Below are 24,265 nucleotides of genomic sequence, written 5' to 3' on the forward strand. Positions count from 1 at the left end.
GGTGCTATTTCCATGGCCCAGACACGAGGCCGCTTCCCAGCTCAGGGGGACACGAGCAGCCCAGATGTTGTGGCCAGCGAGGGTCCCCTCACCTCTCCCCAGTGCATCACTGCAGCACAAGGAGTTTGCTCTGTGGGTTTGTTTCTAACCCCGAGGGTTTATTCCCTGTCCAAGCGCCAGGCACAGGGGTGAGCCCGGCCCCATGCTCTGCGGGAGCAGGTGAGGGTCACAGCTCATCACAGCCTCGCTGAGGCCTCGGGCCACTGCCAAAGCCGGCAGCAGCCTCGGTGCAGCGCCAGGCCTGGAACGAGCATTTGTGTGCGCGAGGGGGGGTCTCAGCAGGTGGGGGCAGGGGAGAGCTCACCCTGGCAGCTGTTCTCACTCGCGTGTGTGAACTTGGCTTTCCCAGGGCTGGGCTCGTAGCCATCGCTGCAGCCGCAGAAGTAACTCCCAGCCACGTTGGTGCAGTTTGCGTGGGGTCCACAGTCTGGCGGGCTCGGGTCCTGACACTCGTCAATATCTGGAGCACAAGAGGGGATGTTCTGTACAGGCCTGGCAGGGAGACGTTCCCGGTATCATCCCCCCGGCCCCAGCCCCAGTCCCCCACTGGGTGACAGGGCCCAGGTGACCAAACCCCTAGCAGCTTAACAATCAAAGGCCTGATCAGGGCCGGCTCTAGGCACCAGCGCTCCAAGCATGTGCTTGGGGCGGCACTTTCCAAGGGGTGGCACTCCGGATCTTTTTTTATTATTATTATTATTATTATTATTTGGCTTGAAGAGCAAAAAGCTGGGAGCCGGCCCTGAGCAGAGGTGAGCTGTGGTGGGTGGGGGTCACGGGGAGGGCCGCAGGAAGTAACCTGGGGCGGGGCAGAGGAACCGCTCCCCCCCCAGCTCATCTCCGCTTCACTGCTGCCTGCTCCCCTGAGTGTGCCGCCGCTCCTTTTCTCCCCCATCCCTCCCAGGCTTGCCCGCAAATCAGCTGTTTTGTGTCAAGCCTGGGAGGGAGGGGGGGAAAGCGGAGCAGAGGTGAGCTGTGGCGGTGGGGGGCGCGGGGAGGGCTGCAGGAAGTAACCCTGGGAAGAGCAGAGCAACTGCTCCCCCCCCCAGCTCACTTCTGCCTCCTCCCGCAAGCGCACTGATGCTCCGCTTCTACCCCGTCCCTCCCAGGCAAGGGAGGGGTAGGAGGGGAAATGCAGCGTGCCCAGGGGAGGAGGCGGGGCCGGGGATTTGGGGAAGGGGTTGGAATGGGGTGGGTAAGGGGCGGAGTTGGGGCGGGGCTGGGGGGACACAGGAAATTTTTTTTGCTTGGAGTGGCAAAAAACTTGGAGCTGGCCCTGGGCCTGATTCTCAGCTACGCTCAGGCGGCACTAGGCTGCAATGGCAGCACAATGGCCACTGGAGAATCACCTGCCCTGCAAAAGGGGCCACCCCAGCTGGTGTGGAGCTGCTATAGGGGTCCTGCACCCACCCTGCTCCTAGCCCCTGATGTAGGGGCCGGGGCCGAGGCCGGGGCCCAGCACTGCAGCTATTCCCTGCCCCCCCAGACCCCATGAGGGAGGATTGGGGGTGGGGCTGTGGCACACTGTGCTGTGGCTATTCTCTCCTCACCAGGGCCCATAGGGGGCAGAGCGCACGGTGCTATTTCCATGGCCCAGACACGAGGCCCCTTCCCAGCTCAGGGGGACACGAGCAGCTCAGATGCTGCGTGCTGGGGCCAGCGAGGGTCCCCTCTCCTCTCCGCAGCGCAGCACATCACTGCAGCACAAGGAGTTTCCTCTGTGGGTCTTTCTATTCCCCATCCAAGCGCCAGGCACAGGGGTGAGCCCAACCCCACGCTCTACGGGAGCAGGTAAGGGTCATATGTTATCACAGCTAACGCTGACAGCCTCCAGGGGCGGCTCTAGGCACCAGCAAACCAAGCTGTTGCCTAGGGCGGCCAAATCTAGGGGGCGGCAGGCTGGGCCGGTGGACCTGCCGCAGTCATGCCTGCGGGAGGTCCACCGGAGCCGCGGACGAGCGGACCTGCCGCAGGCATGACTGCGGAGGGGGCGCTCGTCCCGGGGCTCCGGTGGACCTGCCGCGGGAGCTCAACCGGAGCCGCGGGAAGAGGGGACCCGCCGCGGGACCGAGGAAGGGCAGCGCAGCACACCGCGCTGCTTGGGGCAGCCTATTTTCTAGAGCCGCCCCTGACAGCCTCAGGCCACTGCCAAAGCCGGCAACAGCTGGGAATGAGCATGTGAGGTGCATGTCTCAGCAGGTGGGGCCAGGGGAGAGCTCACCCTGGCAGCTGTTCTCACTCGTGTGCGTGAAGTTGGCTTTCCCAGAGCTGAGCTTGTAGCCATCGATGCAGCTGCAGTAGTAACTCCCAGGCACGTTGGTGCAGTTTGCGTGGAGTCCGCAGTCTGCCGGGCTCGGGCCTTGACAGTCGTCAATATCTGCAGCACAAGAGGGAACGCGCTGTACAGTCCTGGCAGGGAGACGTTCCTCTATCACCCACCTGTACTGAGCTGGGTGATAGGGCCCTGGGAGTTTAACAATCACAGGCCTGATTCTCAACTACACTCAGGCCACACTAGGCTGCTCTGGCAGCAGAACGGCCACTCGAGAATATGGTGCATTGAAAACTGTGATAGCATCACAAGCTCTCACTTTATATCTCCAAGGGGCTGCCCTGGACCTGCTTGCAGGCTAGGGGGCTTGGGTGACAAGCGTGTGATCTGGGGGTTTCAGCAGTGTGTCTGCCAAAGGGCCAGCCTAGAGCAAAGTGGGGTTAGTTGTGCCCGTCTGCCTTCAGGAGCAGCCTGCTTTGTCTCTCTCTGTTTGGGGTCCTCGTGTGCTAGGGTTCTGGATTCTAAGAAATAACCCTGTGCTGATCTGCAGCCTGCCAGCGAGAGGATGTGACGCTTTGTTTCTAACTGTGTGCGTGTGCTGTGACTGTAGCAGAGGGAAGGGGACCTTCAGACCCCAGAACAGCCTCTGTGGCCTCTATGGGCCAAGCCCCAATGGGGCCAAGATTTGGGGAGATTTAGGAGTCCATGGTTGAAGCTGAGTTGCCCAAGGGGTGGGAACACTGGGACTTGGCAGAAATCCCCATCAGGTTCCAATCACAGAGGAACACACAAGCATTTCCAGCCTGGGTCAACCCCAAGGTCCCTCTACCCTGGTATCCCATCTGTGACGGGTGCTATAGAGGAAGGTGTAAGAGTCCCACAGCAGCAGTGGGGGGGATAATCTGCCCCCATGCAGGGCTCCTCCTGGTCTCTAATAGTTGGAGGTTGGCTTAAGCCCTGAAATGGGAGCTTTTCCCTCTGTCCCAGAATTATTGTCCATTAACTAGCACAGCTCCAGGCATTGTCATTCCCCATAGAAACAGCCAGTCCCTCTTTAAACCTCGCCACATTCACAGCCCCCTGGCCATGGTAGCAGTGAGTTCCAGAGGCTACTGCCGCCCCGGGTGGAGGAGTATTTCCTTGTATCAGCTTTGAATATGCCCCTTTTCAATTCAATTCAATCCACACACTGCCTGTTGCTCCTTAGTCTTTCTAAAGCTCGTGATTGTCTAAGCGAATCTGATTTTTTTTAATGCCTGGGATTGTCGTCATGAGCTCAGCCATGCACTTTAGACCCACTGGAGCCGAGTTAAGTGCATTGCTGTGCAGGGCTGGAGCTAAGCATGTGCTTTGCTGACTCAGGGGGCTCAGGGAGCACAGACAGGGATCAGCACAAAACGATTTAGCAGCTGGCAGCTTCCAGCGCCCCCCGGTGGAGACACCAGCATGTGGGTATCCCCTGCCAGGGGACTGGCATTGGTGCATGCGCCAGCTTCACCAGCGCAAAGGAGTCTCCAAATCCACTGGACTGCGAGCCCAGAGAGACCTCTCGGTCTGTGCCCTGGGCAAACTCCCTGCCCTGGGGGAGCGACGCGGAGCTGCCCAGCCCGTGTGTCCCTGTGCCATGCCACTGGGAGCCAGGGTGTCTGAGGGAAGCCTGGGGCTGGGCTGGCAATGCCAGTCCCAGCACATCCCCCTCACAGCGCTGCCCTGGGGAGCGACATGGAGCTGGAGCAGAGAGAGCCTGGAGCAGGGGCCTGGCACAAGGCCAGAACCAAAGTCAGCAGAAGTGATGCTCTGAGCAAAAGTCCAGCCCTGAGGGACACTGAGCCAGGAAGGGTTAAGCACCTTGCAGGCCAAATGACCCAAATTCTGCCTTTGAAGCCACACTAGAAAAGGAGCCGGGAGCTGTGTTTCTGGCTCTGGGGAAGCAGCCGGTATCGGAGCAGCTGGTTTGTTGCTGGCTTGGTGAATCTAAGTATCAGAAATAACCAGCAGTTTGGGGGATTGTCGGCCCCACTCTGCAGTTTGCCCTGATGGAGCAATCTCATTGTGCCCCCCCCCCCCAGGCACCAACAGTCACACCCTGTCACAAAGCAGAGGCTTCTTTGCAAGTTCACCTTCCAGTGCACGAACTCGGCACCGGTATTGCCGGCATTGCTGCAACACAGTGACTGTGTAACCACATCCCAGCTCCAGATTCCCCTGCCTGGCGCAGGATCAGATGGTTTGACGGGTGGGGAATGTTTTGTCTGAAGCATCAGGAGTAAAGTACAAAGCCAGGGGGTGAATAAGGGATGTTTTGTCTGAAGCAGCAGGAGAAGGGCACAAGGGGGGTAACAAGCATGTTGTGAAGCACACAAGCTGGGACGTCAGTTGTTTATCCCGGATGGTTTGTCTCAGTCTGGAACTGTCGGGGTCTATTGCCAGAGGCAGACGTGTGGCCGTGTCCCTGGGGCATCTCTGGGCGCTGGCACCGGGCTGCATTGGTGATAAACCTGGCCGAGCGCCTTGGCCACTGCCCCGACTCTGGGCTGTCTGGGCACTTCGCTGGAGGTCTGCCGGGCCGGCGACCCGCCCAGAGCCAGGACAGCACACAGAGCCGACGAACGCCAACCCCACGTCCCCGCCCCAGACTGCTGGAACTCGGGGGGCCTCAGGGCAGCCTGGGGCTGGGCTGGCAATGCCAGTCACAGCACATGCCCCTCCCAGCGCTGCCCATGCAGGGAGCTTGGGGCAGTGGGAGGGTCCCACGAACTAGCAGCTGCGCCCCCTAGAGGCCAGAGCGGAGCATGGCTGCCTGCCCCCAGCGAAGCTCAAGCAATAGGGGACCAGGGGGCGAAGTCAAGAACGCTTTAGCCCAATTCCCAGAGCCGTTCCCGGGGCCCCTTCCCAGGCTCAGCGGGGCACCACCACCTCAGATGCTGCGTGCTGGGGCCAGCGAGGGTCCCCTCCCCTCCCCGCAGCGCATCTCTGCAGCACAAGGAGTTTGCTCCGTTGGTCTGTTTCTAACCCCGAGGGTTCATTCCCTGTCCAAGTGCCGGGCACAGGGGTGAGCCCGGCCCCATGCTCTGCGGGAGTAGGCGAGGGTCACGTCTCATCACAGCCTCACTGACGGCCTCAGGCCACTGCCAAAGCCGGCAGCATCCCCGGTGCAGCACCAGGCCTGGAACGAGCATTTGTGTGTGCAAGGTGGGGGGTCTCAGCAGGTGGGGGCAGAGGAGAGCTCACCCCGGCACCTGTTCTCACTCGCGCGCGTGAAGTTGGCTTTCCCAGAGCTGAACTCGTAGCCATCGATGCAGGTGCAGTTGTAACTCCCAGGCACGTTGTTGCAGTTTGCGTTGGGTCCACAGTTTGGCGGGCTCAGCCCCAGACACTCATTAATATCTGTAATGCAAGAGGGGACGCTCTGTACAGTCCTGGCAGGGAGACATTCCCTGTATCACCCCCCCAAACCCCGCACTGAGCTGGGTGAAGGGAACCAGGTGATCGGGGCCCTGAGCAGTTAGTGATTAAGGCCCTGATTCCAATTTACCAATTTATGCTGCTGGAATGTTGGAAACAGCCCCCCTGAGCCTCCTGTCCCAGGTACAGGGGGGGTTCGGCCCCACAAACACCCAGATCCCTCATGTGAGCAGAGGGTGGGGAGACGTCCCCCTGGGGCTTCAGGCTCCCCTTGTGTTGGGGGGATGACAAGCTGCCTCTCCTCTGCCTCCTCCCTCCTTGGAAGTATAGCCAGGGCTGCCCCATTCAGCTCCTCTGGGCAGAGATCCATGGGGCCCCTCTGCCCCTGGATACCCCTGATTAGGACCCTGGCTGGGATTCAGACGGGTCAGTATGATGGGCCCCCCACCCTGTTCCCAATTTACTCCTGGCTCTTGCTGCAGCGGCTCCTGCTGCTCACTCTGGAGGCCCCGGTTTGATCCCCAGGAGGGCGGCCCTCACCTGTGCTGCCCCCCCTCATTCCCCAGCCAGGCTGAGCACCCTCAACAGGCCCTGGAGTCAGTGGAGTCGGCTGCTCTGGCCCTTACTGCCCTGCTCTGTCCCAGCCCCCGCAGGACAACGTGGGAACCCCGTTACCATCACAGGTCTCTGTTGGGTCGGTGAAGAAGCGATTCCCCCTTGGCTGGTATCCATCCAGGCAGGTGCAGTGGGTGCTGTTCACACACTTGGCATCTGCTGGGCACAGCCGATGGCTGTTGCAGTCCCCAGTGGTACCTGCAGGGGTGGGAACAGTTGGGCAGGGTCAGCCAGTGCAGAGCGGCTCTCCTCTCTCCCCCGCCCCCCACAGTGATATTGACTCCTTTCACACGCCCCATTCACATTTTCGTCACAGACAGGCAGAGCCGCCAGAGCCAGGCGTCACTTGAAGTGAAACGTTTTCGATCTAAATAATTTTTTCTCCTTTTTGTTGCTGTCGTCGTTACTCTCATTAGCATCAATTTCAAACCAAAACCTCACTTAGATCCAGAAAATGGGAATTTTTCATTTTGTAAATTATTTCATCTCCCCACACACACACACAATCTTTTTCCCAAGTAAAACCAAACATTCCTCTGAACCGAATCAGCATTTTCTGGCAAAAAATGGTTCCCTGGGAAATTCCTGTCTGGCTCTGCTCTGGATTGACTGAGAGCAGAATCGGGCGCGAGGCCAGTTTGGATCCTGAGCTGCCTCCCATGACCCAGATTGTGACCTGCCTACGGGGGGCTCCTGGATCCTTTAGTTGCCCAGTGTTTGGGGCTCCACTGGGATCCGTCCCTCTGGCCAGCGTGAGGGGAAGGATCCCACCGCAGCTCAGCCAGCTGCAGGGCTTGGGATGGGAGCAGACGGAGCAGGGTGGGTGCAGCACTGGCGGACCTCAGTGGGTCAATGGGAATTTGTCTGAATCCCATCTTGGAATTTGCAGCAGAGACACAGAGTCCAAATCCCAAATGCTCCCTCTTCTTTTCTCCCCTGCACACACCCACCATGCTCTATAAACCCACCCCAAGAGGCCCACACCAAGGGGCTGCTCCTGGCTTGCCAGACCCCTGACTCTGCTCTCCTCCCACAAGAGAAAGGGGCCAGAGGGGGCGGAGGCCGGAGACCCCGGGCAGCCGGGAGCGCAGGGGAAGGTTAGCCAGGAGGAGTCGGACTTACCTTGTACGCCAGGAGTCTGGGCCACGGTGCTCCACAGGCACAGGGCGATGCAGAGCCCTGGAAGGCAGAGACAGGGTGAGGCCCCATGGGCAGATGGTAACCGCCACTCAGCTGCACCCACCCCCAGCCGCCCCAGTCCTGCCAATCCTGGGCCAATGGCCAGTCAGAGCCCTGCCGATGGTGGAATTAAAAATGCAGAAACCTGGTGCTCTGGGAAATCAGCCCCAGCTGGGATCCCTGGTCATATTTTTAACTGGTTCCAGTTGGGAACTGGACTTTTGGCCAGGGCAGCTGGGTCTTTTATTGTGTGTATGAGCAACAAAGACCAGGATCCCCCATTGTCAGGGCCGGATTTACACTTTGGGTGCCCCAGGCACAGGGGCTCAGCAGCTGTCCCCCACCCCTCCCTCCAGCTTGGAGCTCTGGGGACCCCAGAAGCTCTTAACCACCATCGGTGGTGGGATAAACCCACCACTTTTCACTTTTAGGTGCCCTGCCGCCCAGCACCCCTTCGCCCACTGTCCAGTGTCCTGCATCCACTCTGCCCACAGCTGCTCCATGAACTCCCCCAGAGACCCACTTTCCCAAGCCCTGCCCCCCCCCCCCGGCCTGCAGGGGGTCAAGATGGGCGGGATGAGGGAAGCATGTGGCTGTCTTCCCCCTCAGCCGGCCCTGCCCCCTGCTGGGACCTGAGAGTGGCAAAATTTGAATTTTTAGGTGTCCCATAGAATGCCGGTGTCCGTAGGCACGTGCCTCCTGTGCCTAATCGGAAATCCAGCCCTGCCATTGTGCTGGGTGGCACCCAGAGCCCACCAAGATCAGGACCCCCATTGTGCCAGGTGCTGCACAGAGCCAGCCTAGATCAGGGCCCCCATTGTGCCTGGTGTTGCACAGAGCCAACTGAGATCAGGGCCCCATTGCGCCGGGTGCTGCCCAGAGCCGACTGAGATCAGGGCTACATCACGCTCGGTGCTGCATGGACACAAAGTGACTCAGTCTGTAACCCAAAAGGCTCATGGCAATAAGCAGTTTACAGATGGGGAAACTGAGGCACAGTGAGGGGTAATGACTTATCCAAGGTCATCCAGTGCGTCCATGCAATGGACAAACCCCCTTGGAAAGGGGAAGCACCAAGGGGGGGGATGTCTTTGCACCCCAACACACGCTGCTGTTGATCTGCTTTTCACTCAGGTATCGCCCCAGATCCGGTCCCTCCTGCTGGTGTTTATTTAGAGCCTGTTGCTCTGAGTCATTAACCACACACAGGTGCAAAGAATCAGATGATAAAGGACCCGGGGCCGAGTGCCCGAGGTGCTGTGAAAAGGGGAAGCCCAGCGGGCTGGGGAACCCCATTGTGCTTTCCTAGGAAGGGAGCTAGAAAGGGGGTGTGGCTTTGAAATTCAGCTCCGGTCAATCTCTCCCGGGGAGACTCCATGGAGGACGAGGGAGCTGGTGAGGTGACGGCATCACAGTTCTCCTGGGAGCGAAGGCCGAGCCATTAATTCAGAGAGTCTAAGGCCAGGAAGGGAGCAGGCTGATCCGGTCTCTCGCACTGCACGGGCCAGAGAATGACCCAGGGATTCCTGCATCCAGCCCGTAGCTGGGGATCGAGCTAGCGCAGAGCTTGAGAGGGGACAGCCCGTCTGTGCGACTCCACGTGATGGAAATGGCTGTTGTGTGTTCACACTGTCAGCTGCCTGCGCAATAGAGTGTTCACACTTGCAGCACTTGCAGCGGCATTCAGAGCAGTGCACTCTGGGCAGCTATCTCACAGAGCACCTCTTTCTCTTCTGCTGCTAAGAGTTGTGGGAAGGTGGAGGGGGTCATGGGGCATCCTGGGTTCTGTCCCAGTGTCCCATGGTGAATTGCTTCGCATCAGCAATCCCTGAGCTTTCATCCACATTTGGCGCCATCTTTCAATGGTTTGTGTTTTGTGCACCCTGCTTCTTCGGGCTGCAGGAATGGCTCCCGAACTCTTGACCAGCACGCTGCTGACTCTGACCACACGTCACAAGTGGCAGTGCAGTTATTCCTTAAACTACAAAGGCAAGAGGAGTGTGACATTGATCTCTCCACGTGTAGTAGCTACGATACGAGAATACTTGTGGCATTCACGGAGGTGCTGCTGACTACAGTGGGGCTCGGGAAACAAGCACTGAGTGTTGGGATCACATCGGGATGCACGTCTGGGATGACAAGCAGTGGCTGCAGAACTTTCGGATGAGGAAAGCCACATTCATGGGACTGTCTGATGAACTCACCCCAGCCCTGCGGTGCAAGGAAACAAGAATGAGACCTGCCCTGCCTTTGGAGAAGCATGTGGTGATTGCACTGTGGACGCTGGGTACTCCAGACTGCTACCAATCGGTTCCTAACCAGTTTGGAGTGGGAAAGTCGATCGTTGGACTCATGTTGACGGAAGTCTGCAGGGCCATTAATCGCATCCTGCTCCAAAAGACCATGACTCTGGGCAATGTGGGTGACATTGTGGATGGCTTTGCACAAATGGGCTTCCCTAACTGCGGAGGGGTGATAGATGGCATGATTATTTCAGTTCTGGCACCAGACTATCTAGCCACTAAGTACATTAATCTCAAGGGGTATTTCTCAATGGTTCTCCAGGCGCGTGTGGAACACCAGGGGCATTTCACAGACATTAACACAGGCTGGTCTGGAAAGGTGCATGACGCACGCATCTTTCGGGACACTGGCCTGTTCAGGAAGCTGCAAGCAGATACTTTCTTCCCAGACCAGAAGATCACCATAGGAGAAGTTGAAATGCCCATTGTGATCCTGGGAGACCCAGCCTACCCCTTAATGCCGTGGCTTATGAAGACATACACAGAGCAACTTGAGAGCTGCAAGGAGCGGTACAACAACAGGCTGAGCAAGTGCAGAATGACTATTGAATGTGCTTTTGGCCATTTAAAAGCTCACTGGTGCTTCCTCTATGGGAAGCTGGACCTGATGGATGACAATATTCCTATGCTTATAGCTGCATGCTGTATGTTCCATAGTATTTGTGAAGGGAAGGGTGAAAGCTTCACTCAGGTCTGGATCGCAGAGGTTCAGCACCTGGAGGCTGAGTTTGAACAGCCAGAGACCAGGGCTATTAGAGCGGCACAGTGCGGGGCCATAAGGCTCAGGGATGCCTCGAGGCAGCAATTTGAAGCCAAAAGCAACTAATACTTGTTGCTATGCTCAGGAGCGCAGCGCTTGTAATGCTAGGAGGAGATTGGTGCAGTCGATGGAATATGTGGGTTTAACGTAATGGTATGTTGCTTTGAAGGGCTCTTTTTGCTTTCAATTAATAGACCAAAGATTGCTTTCAACCCAGCACAATTCTTTTATTAAAAACAACAACTGGAGGAGAGAGTCAAACAAACAAAGAACATCAGCAGTGAGGGGAATGGGGGAAGGAAGGTTCCAGGAGGAGGAGGGGTCCTGGGACGGCTAAAGATTTGTGTATGTCCAGGGATCATATCCAACCTTCTCCTTTGGAGTACAATGCAGCAGGGCCACCCAGAGCGGGGAGGGGGGGGCAAGTGGGGCAATTTGCCCCAGGCCCCGGGTCTTGCAGGGGCCCCCAGACCACAAGAATATAGTATTCTATAATATTACAACTTTTTTTTTATGGAAGGGGCCCCCGAAATTGCTTTGCCCCAGGCCCCCTGAATCCTCTGGGCGGCCTTGCAATGCAGCAGGTACCGTGCTTCAGCAGGGCCAAACTGCAGAGGGAGGGTATTGAGTGCAGGGTGTAGTGAGCAGGGCCGGCTCCAGGCACCAGCATTCCAAGCTGGTGCTTGGGGCGGCAATCTGCAAGGGGCGGCAGTCTCTGTTGTTTTGCCCCCAAGCAACGCGCCGAATTGCCACCGTGGACGGCGGGAGCAGTTCCTGCGCCGTTAGGGCAGCAGGCGCGTTTCCGCGGTGGCGGCAATTCGGCGGCAGCTTCTATGTTTAGCTGAAGCCGTGGCGGCTTCAGCTAAACATAGAAGCTGCCGCCAAATTGCCGCCGCCGTGGAAACGCGCCTGCCGCCCTAAGGGCACATGGACTGCCCGCGCAGTCCGCGGTGGCAATTCGGTGCACTGCTTGGGGCGGCAAAAACTGTAGAGCTGGCCCTGGTAGTGAGAGTCCGCAGTGCTGGACTGTGAGCGGGGAGGAATGGAAAGCCACAGGTATAGACTGGAGCCAGGAGGTTGATAAGAGAGTGTCAGCGGTGGAGTGCATTATAACATCACCGAGAAAGTCCTCCTTAGTTCTTGGCTGCTTTCTAATTCTGCGCAGCCGATCAGCTGCGGATAACAAAGAGGGAGGCTGGGCTCCCAAGGTCATCTCTGTGAAGTTTAAACACAACATTTTAGAGAAGCAGGATTGTTTGCAACACAGAGAGGCCTGATTCAGTGCTTTAAACACAGCCAGTACTCACACACCTGCCACTAACTGGCTGACCCCAGGCAAGCACACACGAGCCACAAGACTCCCAAAATGGTGCATAGCCACAGGGGCAGGCGAAATCACTCTTTTTTCACCATGCTGTGCATTGGGCACATGGCTCTTCAGGAGAGCCAGCACTGTGGGGCGGGAGGGTGGGGGATTGATAATCATTCCTGTCCCCACACTGTCCACAGGATGTGACCATTACTGAAGATATCTCGCTGCTGAGGGTCAGCAGGGATTCAAGGGAGGAGCTTCTCCAAGACTGCGGCTTCCGCCCTGGCCCCTATGCAGCTCATCTGTGTGCAGCAATAGTCTCCCCACCACCATGATGGCACAGGGGCGCAGGAAAGTTACTGTTAATGAGGCAAGAAACAAAGCAGCTCTGCCAAGAAACCTGCGGCAGTGGATTGCCCAGTATCTCCACTAGAGTTTCCTGGAGATCTCTGAGGGAGATTCCCCTGAAGTGAGGGAGTCAATCAGACCAGGCATGCGGTGGGAGACAAGCCTCCTTCCCGCAACAACTCACTTCAGCGATTCCCAAAATCAAATCCACTTACCAGGGGCCTCCTTTCTTGTTTGCGCTTCGCCAACATCCGACAGCTGTGACTGGCTAGCCTCCTCCAGGGTAGAAAAGAGCTCCTGGCTGCATGTATCTCTGACCTCCGAGGCATCCTCTGCCTCTGGGTCCCCCTCACCCTCTACATCTTCAGCCAAGATTTCCTCCTTCTGGCTCAGTCACTTTCAAATGGCACGCGAGCCAGCGAAGTATCCACAGTGGTCTTTGCAGTGGAGGTGGGGTTGCCACCGAGTATTGCGTCCAGCTCTTTGTAGAACCGGCAGCTCGTGGGCACAGCACCGGAACGGCGGTTTTCCTCCCGCACCTTGTGGTATGTGTTCTGCAGCTCCTTCACTTTGACCCTGCATTGCAAATCGTCCTGGTCATGGCCCCTTTCTGTCATGCATCGTGAAATCTGTCTGTAGGTGTCATAATTCCTATGTATGGAGTGCAGCTGGGACGGGACAGCCTCCTCTCCCCAAATATTGATGAGGACTAGAAGCTCGGCATTGCTCCAAGCGGGAGATCACCTTGTGCATGGAGCAGGCATGGTCACCTGGAAAGATGCGCTGAGACCACTGCATGTGTCACAAATCAGACAGGAAGGGGACTTTCAAAATTCCAAAGGAATTTACGGGATGGGGATGATGGTTGGTGACCTGAGGGCAGGGCAATAGAGTTCAAACCAATGATCAGAGAGGCAAGAACAGGCATTGTGAGACACCTCCCGGAGGCCAATTGCAGCACTGTAATCGACCAGGGTGTCTACAGAAGCTGTGGAGCTGATGCTCATGGTAGGAGCAGTGCGCAGAGCCGACCTGTCCTTCCCTCCCCCTAGGAGCTGAAGGGACACCTCCAGCCAGCCCCGCCAACCCTTCCCACCCCCAGCACCAGCAAGGGTCCTGGGCCATGTGCCGCCACCCGCTCCAGCACCTGTGACAGCCCTCCCGGGCTGTCCTCCCTGGATCCGTGGTGCCCCCCAGGCCGCCTTTCCCACAGCACCCACAGCTCCCCCAGGCCACCCTCCCAGAGCACTCATGGTCCCTCGGCCCAAGTGTTAGTTAAAGGTATATAGTCATGGACAGGTAATGGGCTGTGTATTACTACCCGTTACCTGTCCATGACTTTTACTAAAAATACCCGTGACTAAAACATAGCCTTAGTAATAGCATATTACAGGAACAAAGGTTCAATACAACTCCAATTTGTGGGAACTCGTCTCCTGCAGCAAAGAAAGCTTGCATCCAAAGTCACACCCCTAAAGCTGTCTTTTTTATATCCAACCTGTTTACAAGGAAAGAGGTACTGTATGCATCCCCTGAGGCTAGTCTTAACCTACCATCTTTCTACCTTGTTTTTCTGGTACTATACTGTACCCCTGTGATGTTCTGTAGCTCAGGGGAACACCCAGCACCCCCATGTTCATCCTTATAATATGATTGTGTGGTATCTAATGCAAAGTTTGTCATGTCGGGTGTCTTTGGAAGGCTCATAATGTACTGAGCATGGTTGTTATGGTAATGTTATAGTAATGTTATTGGTTGTCATTTCATGTATATACTTATGAGGCTGAAAATGTTTCCTCGTGGCTTAAAGCAAGCCTCATTAAAAAATCTCCAAAAGTGGAGATGCAGTTCACACCTCATCAGGGCATGTATGGGACAAACCCAGCCAGCCTCATAGGACACTGACCTAGGCAACAACAATGGATCTGTTGGACTCTAGAGTGAGTCACCCCCCCCCTTCCTTTGGTCAGTTTGGGACTGCGATGAGGTAATGCTCACCTGACTCTGAAGGGTGGGGGAGGCAAAGCCAAGAGGGAAGAAAGAACATGATAAAAGGGAGAGTTATTTGCCAGGCTCTTCCTCTCTCTTCCACCTACACCTACAGACATCGTGACTGAAGCACTGATCAAAGGGGAGAGCTTGGATAAAGGGCAACCAGCCAGCCTGTGGTGAGAAGCATCTAAGTTTGTAAGGGCACTGAAAGTGTTAAGATCAGCTTAGAATGCATTTTGCTTTTATTTCATTTGACCAAATCAGACTTGTTCTGCTTTGACTTATAATCACTTAAAATCTATCTTTATAGTTAACAAATCTGTTTGTTTATTCTACCTGAAGCAGTGTGTTTGGTTTGAAACGTGTCAGAGACTCCCCTTGGGATAACAAGTCTGGTACACATCAATTTCTTTGTTAAATTGCCGAATTTATATAAGCTTGCAGCGTGCAGCAGGCATAACTGGACACTGCATGAGAGAGATTCCTAGGGTTGTGTCTGGGACCAGAGATATTGGCTAGTGTAATTCCGTATTGGCTAGTGCACAATACAAGGAGCAGCTTACATGCCAGAGGCTCTGTGTGAACAGCCCAGGAGTGGGGATTCTCACAGCAGAGCAGGGTAAGGCTGGCTCCCAGAGTCAAGGACTGGAGTGACCTAGCAGATCACCAGTCTGGATAACACCAGAAGGGAATGTCACAACCCCTTAGCTCTTTGTTCTGGACACACGAATTCCAGGTACAAAGCACATAACATCACCTCCTAGGCTTGTCCCATATGTATTGTCCTTATCTTTGGGACACTCCAGTGAGAGTAACTCCCTGCCTGTTACTACGGTAGAACACCCACATGTGCTGATCCTGATAGTTTTCCTGGCTAATACAAGGTGTGATGGGATACTTAGCATAGGTGAATATGACTATAGGAAGACACAGGCCACCATTCCAGGCCATGTTACTGCTAGAAGTGTATATACAAATAATGTTATATGCATTAAGCACATATTATCCATATTAATATCTGTAATGTGAATTATATTTATCGATCATGTGATATATTATATTATCCAGGCATACGTTGGTGAACACTTCAGAAATAGACTTAACCCCCACCTAAAAATTCAGCTACTCCTAATGACCCAGATCCAATGACCCCACCACTCATTACAGTGCCAATAACCCCTTTGAGAGCTGCCAAGCCTGTGTCAGCTTCATGGCAGAGAGACATTCTGTGTGGGACTCTCATGATGGGTGCAAATGCGGAACATACAGCATTACATTCTGCCAGCCTGGGAACTTACTGGATGACACTTGAGTGCTCCCTGGTGGTAGAGAGGAGAACAGGACGAAGAGGAGAAATATTTGAGAGAAAATAAAAACTAAATATGTTTTTAAAATGTTATACACAGAAATGAGCAACAGAGAGAGAGAGAGAGAGAGAGAGAGAGAGATGTCTCCTGGGCCCGTCTATGGACCAAATTTTGCTTATTTACCCCCACAGTGATTCTGGTGTAAATCCAATGAAGTCAATTCTCTCATTAAGAACTATTATTACTGTAGTAATATTTCAGAACCCCAGCGTTGTGCCCCTACAGAAAGCTGCCTCCCCCAGCTACCTGGAAATGCCCCTCCTGTACTGGCTCTATGGTACAGCCCCCAGGCACAGTGGGCATTCCCAGAGGTGAGCGGTGTGGCCAACGTACTCCTCCACTCTGGCTATTGCCAGCTGCTGGAATGGGCCCTTGGAAATGGACAGTTGGGGATGAATCAGGAAAGGCTTTGGGCTGCTCTGCTTCCAGGGACCAGACTGATCCACAGTTATCGCCTGGGATTCAGTAGCTGTGAAGGTGGTGAAAAGCCATCTGGGACCCCTCCATGCTCTGGTCTCATAGGGAGCCCATCTCAGTCAGCACCAGGAATCTGGCCCGGTAAATCTAAGGGTGTTTCAGTGATCTGGATGGAGTCTGAGTTGGTGCAACATGAACACTGGAGGGAGCAGAGGAAATTGCACGTTACACCAATGTAGTGTATGCCGAGGTGTAAATTCTAGCTCAAGGAGACGTACCCGGGCTTGCTCTGACCCAGCTAGCATGCTAAAAGTAGAAGTGTGGCTGCGTTTGGGCAAGTAACAGGAGAGGCTCCCTGCCCTGACTACAACCCCATCCAAGACCACAGATACGCACTCAGGGTGGCCAGACCCTCCCACCACCATGGCGACACTTCTATTTCTAGCTAGATGAGAGCTAGTGCGACTATGTCTTCTCAAGTTGGAACATTCACTTTCCAGCCCCAGTGCAGACAGACCCCTGGGCCCCTCTGCACTCTCCTAGCCCCACCCGAGTTCAGCCCATGGACTTTGTTCCACTCACCCAATGGATACACATCACCTCGGGTTCCCATGGTGGCTCAGACGCTGTCAGGGCAGGTCGAGTTCTGAGGATTCTGAGCTTTGCAGCCTCCTAATCTTGGAGAAATTAGACAGGAAGCCAAGTCAACTCATGTCCTGTTGCATTATATCGTATCAACCAACAGTACTGCTCACAGGAAAGCACCGTCTTCTCAGCGTGCCCTGCTCTCCTTCCTTCTGCCCTACCACTTCTCCCAGCCCCATAAGCATTTACTTTGCTGAGCACCTATGGGGGAAACTGACCACAGTGCAGAGGGTCTAGCATCACTTCACAGAATCACAGAAATGTGGGGTTGAAGGGACCTCGGGAGGTCAAACAATCCATCCCCATGTGCTGAGGCAGGACCAAGTGCACCTAGACCATCCCTGGCAGGTCTTTGTCCAACCTGTTCTTAAAACCCCCCAATAACAGGGATTCCACAGCCACCCTAGGTCACCTGTTCCTGTGCTGAACCATCCTTAGAGTTAGAAAGTTTTTTCTTAATATCTAACCTAAATCTCCTCTGCTGCCAACTAAGCCCATTCCATCTTGTCCTACCCTTGTGGACATGGGCACAAATTGATCACAGTCCTCTTTATAACAACCTTTTGCATATGTGCAGATTGTTATCATGTCCCCTCTCAGCCATCTCTTGTCTGGACAAAACATGCCCAATTCTTCCAACCTTTCCTCACAGGTCATGTTTTCTAAACCTCTGATCATTTCTGTTGCTCTCCTCTGGACCCTGTAAAATTTGTCTTCATCCTTCTTGAAGTGCAACACCCCAAACCTGGACACAGCTCTCCTGCTCCGAGCAATACAGCTCACCTCCCATCTCTGACCCACTCCGCTCCTGTTAATACATCCCAGAATGACATTTTCCTTTTTTCAAGAGCATCACACTGCAAACTCACATTCCATTTGTTGCCCATCAGAAACCTCATACCCTTTTCTGCAGTGCTGCTGCCAAGTCAGTAAGTCCCCATCCTTCCCCTGTGAATAAGATCTTCCACCTATCTTTGCATCCTCCTTGTGGTAGTTTCATCTAGTCCATATTTCCTTAGCTTGAGTAGGAAAATGTCATGTGGGACTGTGTCCAAAGACTCACTAAATTAAAGATACATCATGTCCACCTCTTCCCCACATCACTAGACTGGGTCCCCAAGCAAAGAAGGAAAATATGTTTTGTTTCTCATGACTTGTTTTTGACAAATCCATGTTGGTTATTACTTATCACCTATTATCCTCTAGGTTTTAATAAATTGGTAGCTTAATCATTTGTTCCCGTATCTTTCTGGATATTGAAGTTGGGTTCTCTGGTCTATACTTCCCTAAGAGCGCCTTTTTACCTTTTTTTTTTTTTGAGTTTGCTCTTGTTACGAACCTCACCCACCCTCCATGAGTTCTGGAAGTTCAGAGATTGCTTCAGCTAGTTTCTTACGTACGCCAGGGTGAATTTCATCAGGCCCTGCAGAGTTGCAGAGATCTAACTTAACTAAATATTATTCATCTGTTAACTTTTCTGTTATTTCCGTATTCTGGCCAGTGTTCCTTCCCTCTTGTTAAAATTAACTAGTGTGAAGTATCTGGTCACAACTAACTTTTTAAATCCTGCATTCAGTAAATATGAAGAGATGCCCATACTGAGTGGTTGGTTGCTAACATTATCGTCAGAGATGTCAGTGTCCTGGGGTTATTAATGAGTCTTGCTGTAAGCAGTCATCTTAGGGTACGTCTACACTACGGGACTATTCCGAATTTGCATAAACCAGTTTTGTAAAACAGATTTTATAAAATCGAGTGCGCGCGGCCACACTAAACACATTAAATCGGTGGTGTGTGTCCACGGTTCGAGGCTAGTGTCGATTTCTGGAGCGTTGCACTGTGGGTAGCTATTCCGTAGCTATCCCATAGTTCCCGCAGCCTCCCCCGCCCCTTGGAACGTCCGGGTTGAGATCCCAGTGCCTGATGGGGCAAAAATTGCCGAGCTATGCCCTGACCCACCGCGGACACGGTGTTTGACCATAGAAGCATTTGGAGCTCAGCCAAGAATGCAAATGCTTTTCGGAGACTGCAGGAACTGTGGGATAGCTTGAGTCCTCCAGTCCATGAGCGTCCATTTGATTCTTTGGCTTTCCGTTACGCTTGTCACGCAGCAGTGCGCTGAGCCCCTGCTATGGCGTCTGTCTGGAGATTTAAAAAAAATGATTTTGAATTTCGTCTTCTGTAACGGAGCGCTGATAGAACAGATTTGCCTGCCCTTACAGCGATCACGTCCGCATGGTCCATGCGGGAGCTCTTTCTTTATTTTGATTTTTAACTGCATCGCCACACGTGCTGATCGGAGCTCCATGCTGGGCAAACAGGAAATATTCAAAAGTTCGCGGGGCTTTTCCTGTCTACCTGGCCACTGCATCCGAGTTCAGATTGCTGTCCAGAGCGGTCAGTGGTGCACTGTGGGATACCGCCCTGAGGCCAATACCGTCGATCAGTGGCCACACTAACCCTAATCCGATATGGTAATACCGATACTAGCGCTACTCCTCTCGTTAGGGAGGAGTACAGAAACCGGTTTAAAGAGCCATTAAAATCGATATAAGGTGCCTCCTAGTGTGGACGGTTGTGGCGTTAAATCGGTTTTATGCTCCTAAAACCGATTTAAACGCCTAGTGTAGACCAGGCTTAAGGTGGTGCAGCTGTAATGCCGAAGTCACATTCTGAGCAGTAGCTCTTCTTAACAAAAATCAAACAGAAGAACAGATCTTCATCCAGCTCACAGTGTGGCTCCCTATGCGTGAGATGGTGCTGTCCAAGTATCAGCTGTGATTGTAGCTCTTGTCTGCAGCTGTCATCTTGGAGACGCAGACAGAACATCAGTCCTGTTCCCGGTGGTGCCGTAGTAACAGGGTTAACACAGGAAGAAGATGGAAGAAGCGGCTAATGACTATCCGTGCTTGACATTGTTAGAGAGCGGGAGGTGGGTGTCAGGTCTAGTGGTTGGAGCAGGACCTGGTAGCCAAGAACAGGTTGCCTGGAGACTGACTCTGCTGCAGGCCCTGATTCCTGACAGATGGTTCTTGTCAATGGTCCCATATGGCAGGTTCTTCAAGGGAGGGACTCCTCAGCACTTGGGGCTCTCCAGTCCTCCCATCCAGGTGTCCATGAGCTCAAGATGAAGAGAGACAAAGAAATACACTCAAGCTCCTCTTCCTATGATCACTCTCATGTGTGGGTCTTGCCAGGTCCCCTTTTCTGGTGGCCCCTCCTAGAGGAACAGCTCTGGTCCAATCAGTGTCACAAACATTCTTCTTCCAAATAGATCAACCTTCCCCTGAGAAAAAACACTGCACAAATATGTGGGTTTTGCCCATATAAACTCAGTTTCTGTTCAGTGACTTCCCCTTTCTCAGATATTTCCTGGTGGTGAGTTCTGTCCTTTCTGGATTGTGGTGAGCAGTGGGGTGTGGTTCACCTGCCTTATTTCCTCCTCTGTCTGCTTTAGAACAACACATTCCCAGTGGCTAAAGAAATTTCTTTGCTCCCTTTTTTGCCATTGGCCAGTAGAGACTATGATGGCATGTGTGCTGGGGTCATGAACTGGGTCCCCATTATATTGTCCTGACAACCAAGACTTCATCCTCCAAAGCTTCCTCGTTGAGTGCCTTCCTGAAGACGAGCATAAACTCAGGTGTCCCTGCCTGAATGAGCGTCGGCAAAGCTGTTCTGAGCAGGCGCCCTTAAGAGTTAGATTCACAAACACAAGTTACCAGTGTAGAACTACAGATATTTCCAGATCCCCAACTGGTGTAAATCGGCATCAGTCCAAAGGAGTCCACACACCCATTTACACCAACTGAGGATCTGGCCTTAGATTATGAACTGTCACCTACTCAAGGATGGAGTTGTGCCCAAAACTAGCCCGTGGATTAGAAATGGGGAGTTTATCGAGAAAGAGGAAGCTCGTCAGGATTTATTAATGGAGATTCTCTATGTCCTAGTAAGGAGAAGAGATGGAAGATGATAAAATACGAGCAGGATCTGATGAGAAACAGTCAAATGAAAAAACATCCCATTCAATTACATCATGTAATGGCAGACAGCTAAAAAGTGATTGTCGTAAACAGATAGTTAAGGGTTAAAGTCTCTTTTACCTGTAAAGGGTTAACAAGCTCAGTAACCTGATGAACACCTGACCAGAGGACCAATCAAGGGACAGGATAATTTCAAATCTCTGTGGAGATTTGTCTGTGTCCTTTGTTTGAATTGCCGTGCTCTCTTTGGATCTAAGAGAGGCCAGACATGTCTCCAAGTTCTCCTGGAGTATTTCCTACTATCCAGTATAGTGAGTATTAGAAAGGCGAATTAATCTTCTAATTAATTTCTGCATTTGCAATTGTGTGGTTGCTGGAGAAATATCTTTATTTCTGTTTGCTGTTACTTTGATTCTTCTGAGGAAGGAGGGGGGGGGAAGCCTCTCCAGGCTTCTAAGTTAGACCCTGTATTTTTGCATCCTGGTAATACAGAGATAGTGTACTTTTTTTTCTCTCTTTAATAAAATCTTTTTCTTTTAGAACCTGAGTGATTTCTTCCCTTGTTTGGATTTTCAGGGGAAGGGGAGGGGGAAAAGTGAATCCCTCTTTGTTTTGATTCAAGGAGTTTGAATCAAGGTATCTCTCCCAAGGACAAGGGGAGGGGGAAGAAGGTGGGTGGGGGGAATGAATTATTTCCCTTTGTGTTAAGATCCAAGGAAGTTGGGATCTGTGTTCCCCAGGGAAAGTTTTGGGGGAACAGGGAGTGTGTCAGACACTGAAAACTTGACTGGTGGCAGCAAGAACCAGATCTAAACTAGGATTTTAGTTTAGAGGAGTCCATGCAGGTCCCCATCTTGTGGACGCTAAAGTTCAAAGTGGGGAATAAACCTATGACAGTGATAATGTTAGAAGTCTAAATAATAAGATAGATGAACTAGAGTGTGTCGTATTACATGAGGTTATGGATATAATAGGCATCACAGAAACTTGGTGGAATGAGGATAATCAATGGGACACAGTAGTACCAGGGTACAAAATATATCGGAAGGACAGAACTGGTCATGCTGGTGGGATGGGGGCGGCACTGGGGCAGAGCAGTAGGGGGCATGGGGAAGGGGTAGAGCAGGGGCTGGAGCAGCACACAGCTGCATAGGGCACCCAAAAATTTGGTGCCTCAAATTTCCTGTTGCCAAGAAGCTGTGTATTTTATGTATAGGTAGGGACGGCCCTGACGGTATTCTTTAGCCAACTACATTCTTTATGCAGCTGCAATGCTTATCAATTCTTAACAAGCAAAAGGGAAGGGAAAAGGATGGCAACTTATTTATCAAATGGAGAAATATTGCTTGCCTGTGCCCTTATTCCCTAATGCCATGTGAGCACTCCAGCAGCTTCCCAGGTCTTTACTTAACCCTAACATATCCCAACAGATACCTCCTCCTCTTCTTCTTCTGGGTACAATAAGGGGCTACAATCTCATAGGCCTTCCAAGGAGAATTTGATGGGCTGGTAGCTAGTATCCAATCGATCACTGCTTCAGACAGCTGCCAACGCCAGTGGCACTTTATCATCCCAATCTTTGCCAGTTTCTTGCACTACTTTGTGTAGAGCTCGTTTAATAGTTTGATTAATCCTTTCTACTGTCCCTGACGACTGAGGATGACAGGGGATATGTCATTGTTGATTTATTCCTAAAGCTTTTAATAAACTTTGAATTACTTCTCCTACAAAATGTGGCCCATTTTCTGAATCAATTGCTTTTGGAGTTCCGTATCTACTAAACACTACATCTCACAAGTTTCTGGCAGTGGTCTCTGCAGTATGATTTCTGGTGGGAATCGCCTCCACCCATCCAGAAAAGGAATCTACTATCACTAATATATACTGACTCCCCCTTTGGGTATTAGGCAATTTATCAATGAAATCAACCTGTATTCTACTCCACGGCCCTACAATTCCTTGGTGCAACAAGGGTCCCGAATTCGGTGATCTATTCCCATCTGCCACACACCTTTTGCAGTTTTTAACAAAGTTTTCTATGTCCTTTCGTACCTTAGGCCATGTTCCAATTTGTTTTACCTTAACGAGAGTTTTCTCTATTCCTTGGTGGGCCATAGAGTGACACAGGTTAATAATCTCTTCTCTTTGAAGTTTGTCAGGCACCCACTTTACCTCTCCTGTTTCCTTATTCACCACATATCCACCTTGTGTATTCCAGTTTCTCCATCTTTAACCTCCTCTTTTCTGGCTTGAGCTCTAGTAACTCCCATAATCCCAAAGGTTCCTTTGCTGTTAATTTAGCTAAAGCATCTGCTTTATCATTCCAATATTTTTCATTCCCTTCTTATTTTCGATGACCTTTAATATGTCTTACTCTTAATTTTCCTGGGTGTCTTTTCAACCAAGCATAGATAGATTTCCAATCCTCCTTTTGGACCACATTTTTTCCCTCAGCAGTTTCCCAAGGATTCTTTTTCCAAATCCCAATCCAGTATCACAGTCCTTGTACCACAAAATCGGAATCCATATAGACAGAAAGACAGTCTGCAACATTATTTTTCTGCTTAAGCAGACCACTAAGAGCTCTGACCTCTGCTCCCTGAGCTGAAGTCATACTCATAGAACCAGAAATAGTTTCCCCATCAACTTGTACAGCCGCATATCCCGTATATTTCTTAGAGTTCTCATGGTATGAATTACCATCTGTAAAGCAAACCTCTTTTTCTCAGAGGCTTAACACTTCATCTACTGGGGGTACTTCTTCAACTAACTTTGGTTCAGTTTCTGGGAGTGGGCATTCATTCTTCTCTCCTTCCGTCAGGAGGGCATATGGTAACATCACTGCTGGTTTGTTATTCTCATAAGTAACAACTCTGCTAGTTAACATCAAGGGCCATTGGGCCATCCTGGTATTTGATACTCCTTTCCCCTGCAGTTTCTCCAACAAAATATACTTCAGGGGAGAGTGAGTTGATTGTGTTATAATAGGGGCTGTGTCAGTAGTCAAAGCAAAGCTTCAATGGCCCACACAGCAGCTAAACATTCGCTTTCAGAGATTCGAAACTGCTGCTCCGTAGGGGTTAATCTTCTAGCCTTGTATGCTACTGGTATTAACTTCCTGCCAATTTCCTGCATCAATAGCACTGCTAGTCTTTGTTAGGTTGCTGCCAACTTACTCACAAATGGCTTGCTTATCTCTGGGAATATCAATGCTGGAGTTGGCATCAAGGCTTGTTTTAAATTACAGAAACCTTTTTTCTTGTTCAGGCGCCCACTCTCATCCTACTTTCTTTTTCAGTAAATGCCAGAAGTGTCCAGTTAGAGTGGTAAAATTCCAGATGTGTTTCCTTAAATAGTTAAACCCTCCTAACATCACCCTCAATGCATGAGAATCCTCTGGCCTTGGTAAATTCATTGATGATTTTACCTTTTGTTGATCTACCTGAATTCCTTGTTCCTGTAGGGTCACCCCCAAATAATTCACTCTCCTCTGCACTAGTTGGGCTTTCTCTTTATTAGCCTTGAAACCCGTTTCCTGGATGAGTCTCAACACTTTTCTAGTCTGCTCAGTCACCTCCTCTTCAGTGTCCCCCCACACTAGTGT

General features: G+C 52.2%; 1 protein-coding gene across 6 annotated transcripts in view; it reads right to left on the bottom strand.

Annotated features, from left to right (window-relative positions):
* LOC123353430 (adhesion G protein-coupled receptor E3-like) overlaps positions 1–24,265 on the bottom strand; it is an 83,309-nt gene that overhangs the window by 56,692 nt on the left and 2,352 nt on the right. For 4 of the 6 annotated variants that reach the window (XM_044994501.1, XM_044994500.1, XR_006574499.1 and 1 more), the window contains exons 2-7: positions 16,613–16,707; positions 7,475–7,531; positions 6,413–6,550; positions 5,564–5,719; positions 2,282–2,437; positions 365–520 (exon numbers count right to left, since the gene is read on the bottom strand). In XM_044994501.1, coding sequence (XP_044850436.1) covers positions 365–520; positions 2,282–2,437; positions 5,564–5,719; positions 6,413–6,550; positions 7,475–7,531; positions 16,613–16,643 — 694 coding nt within the window. In that variant the 5' untranslated portion in view covers positions 16,644–16,707. The remainder of the gene's footprint in view (positions 1–364; positions 521–2,281; positions 2,438–5,563; positions 5,720–6,412; positions 6,551–7,474; positions 7,532–16,612; positions 16,708–24,265) is intronic. The other 2 variants (XR_006574500.1, XR_006574502.1) reach the window with 2 other exon arrangements.

This window comes from Mauremys mutica, chromosome 20 (assembly GCF_020497125.1).
Source record: "Mauremys mutica isolate MM-2020 ecotype Southern chromosome 20, ASM2049712v1, whole genome shotgun sequence".
In the NCBI taxonomy this organism is placed as follows: Eukaryota; Metazoa; Chordata; order Testudines; family Geoemydidae; genus Mauremys; species Mauremys mutica.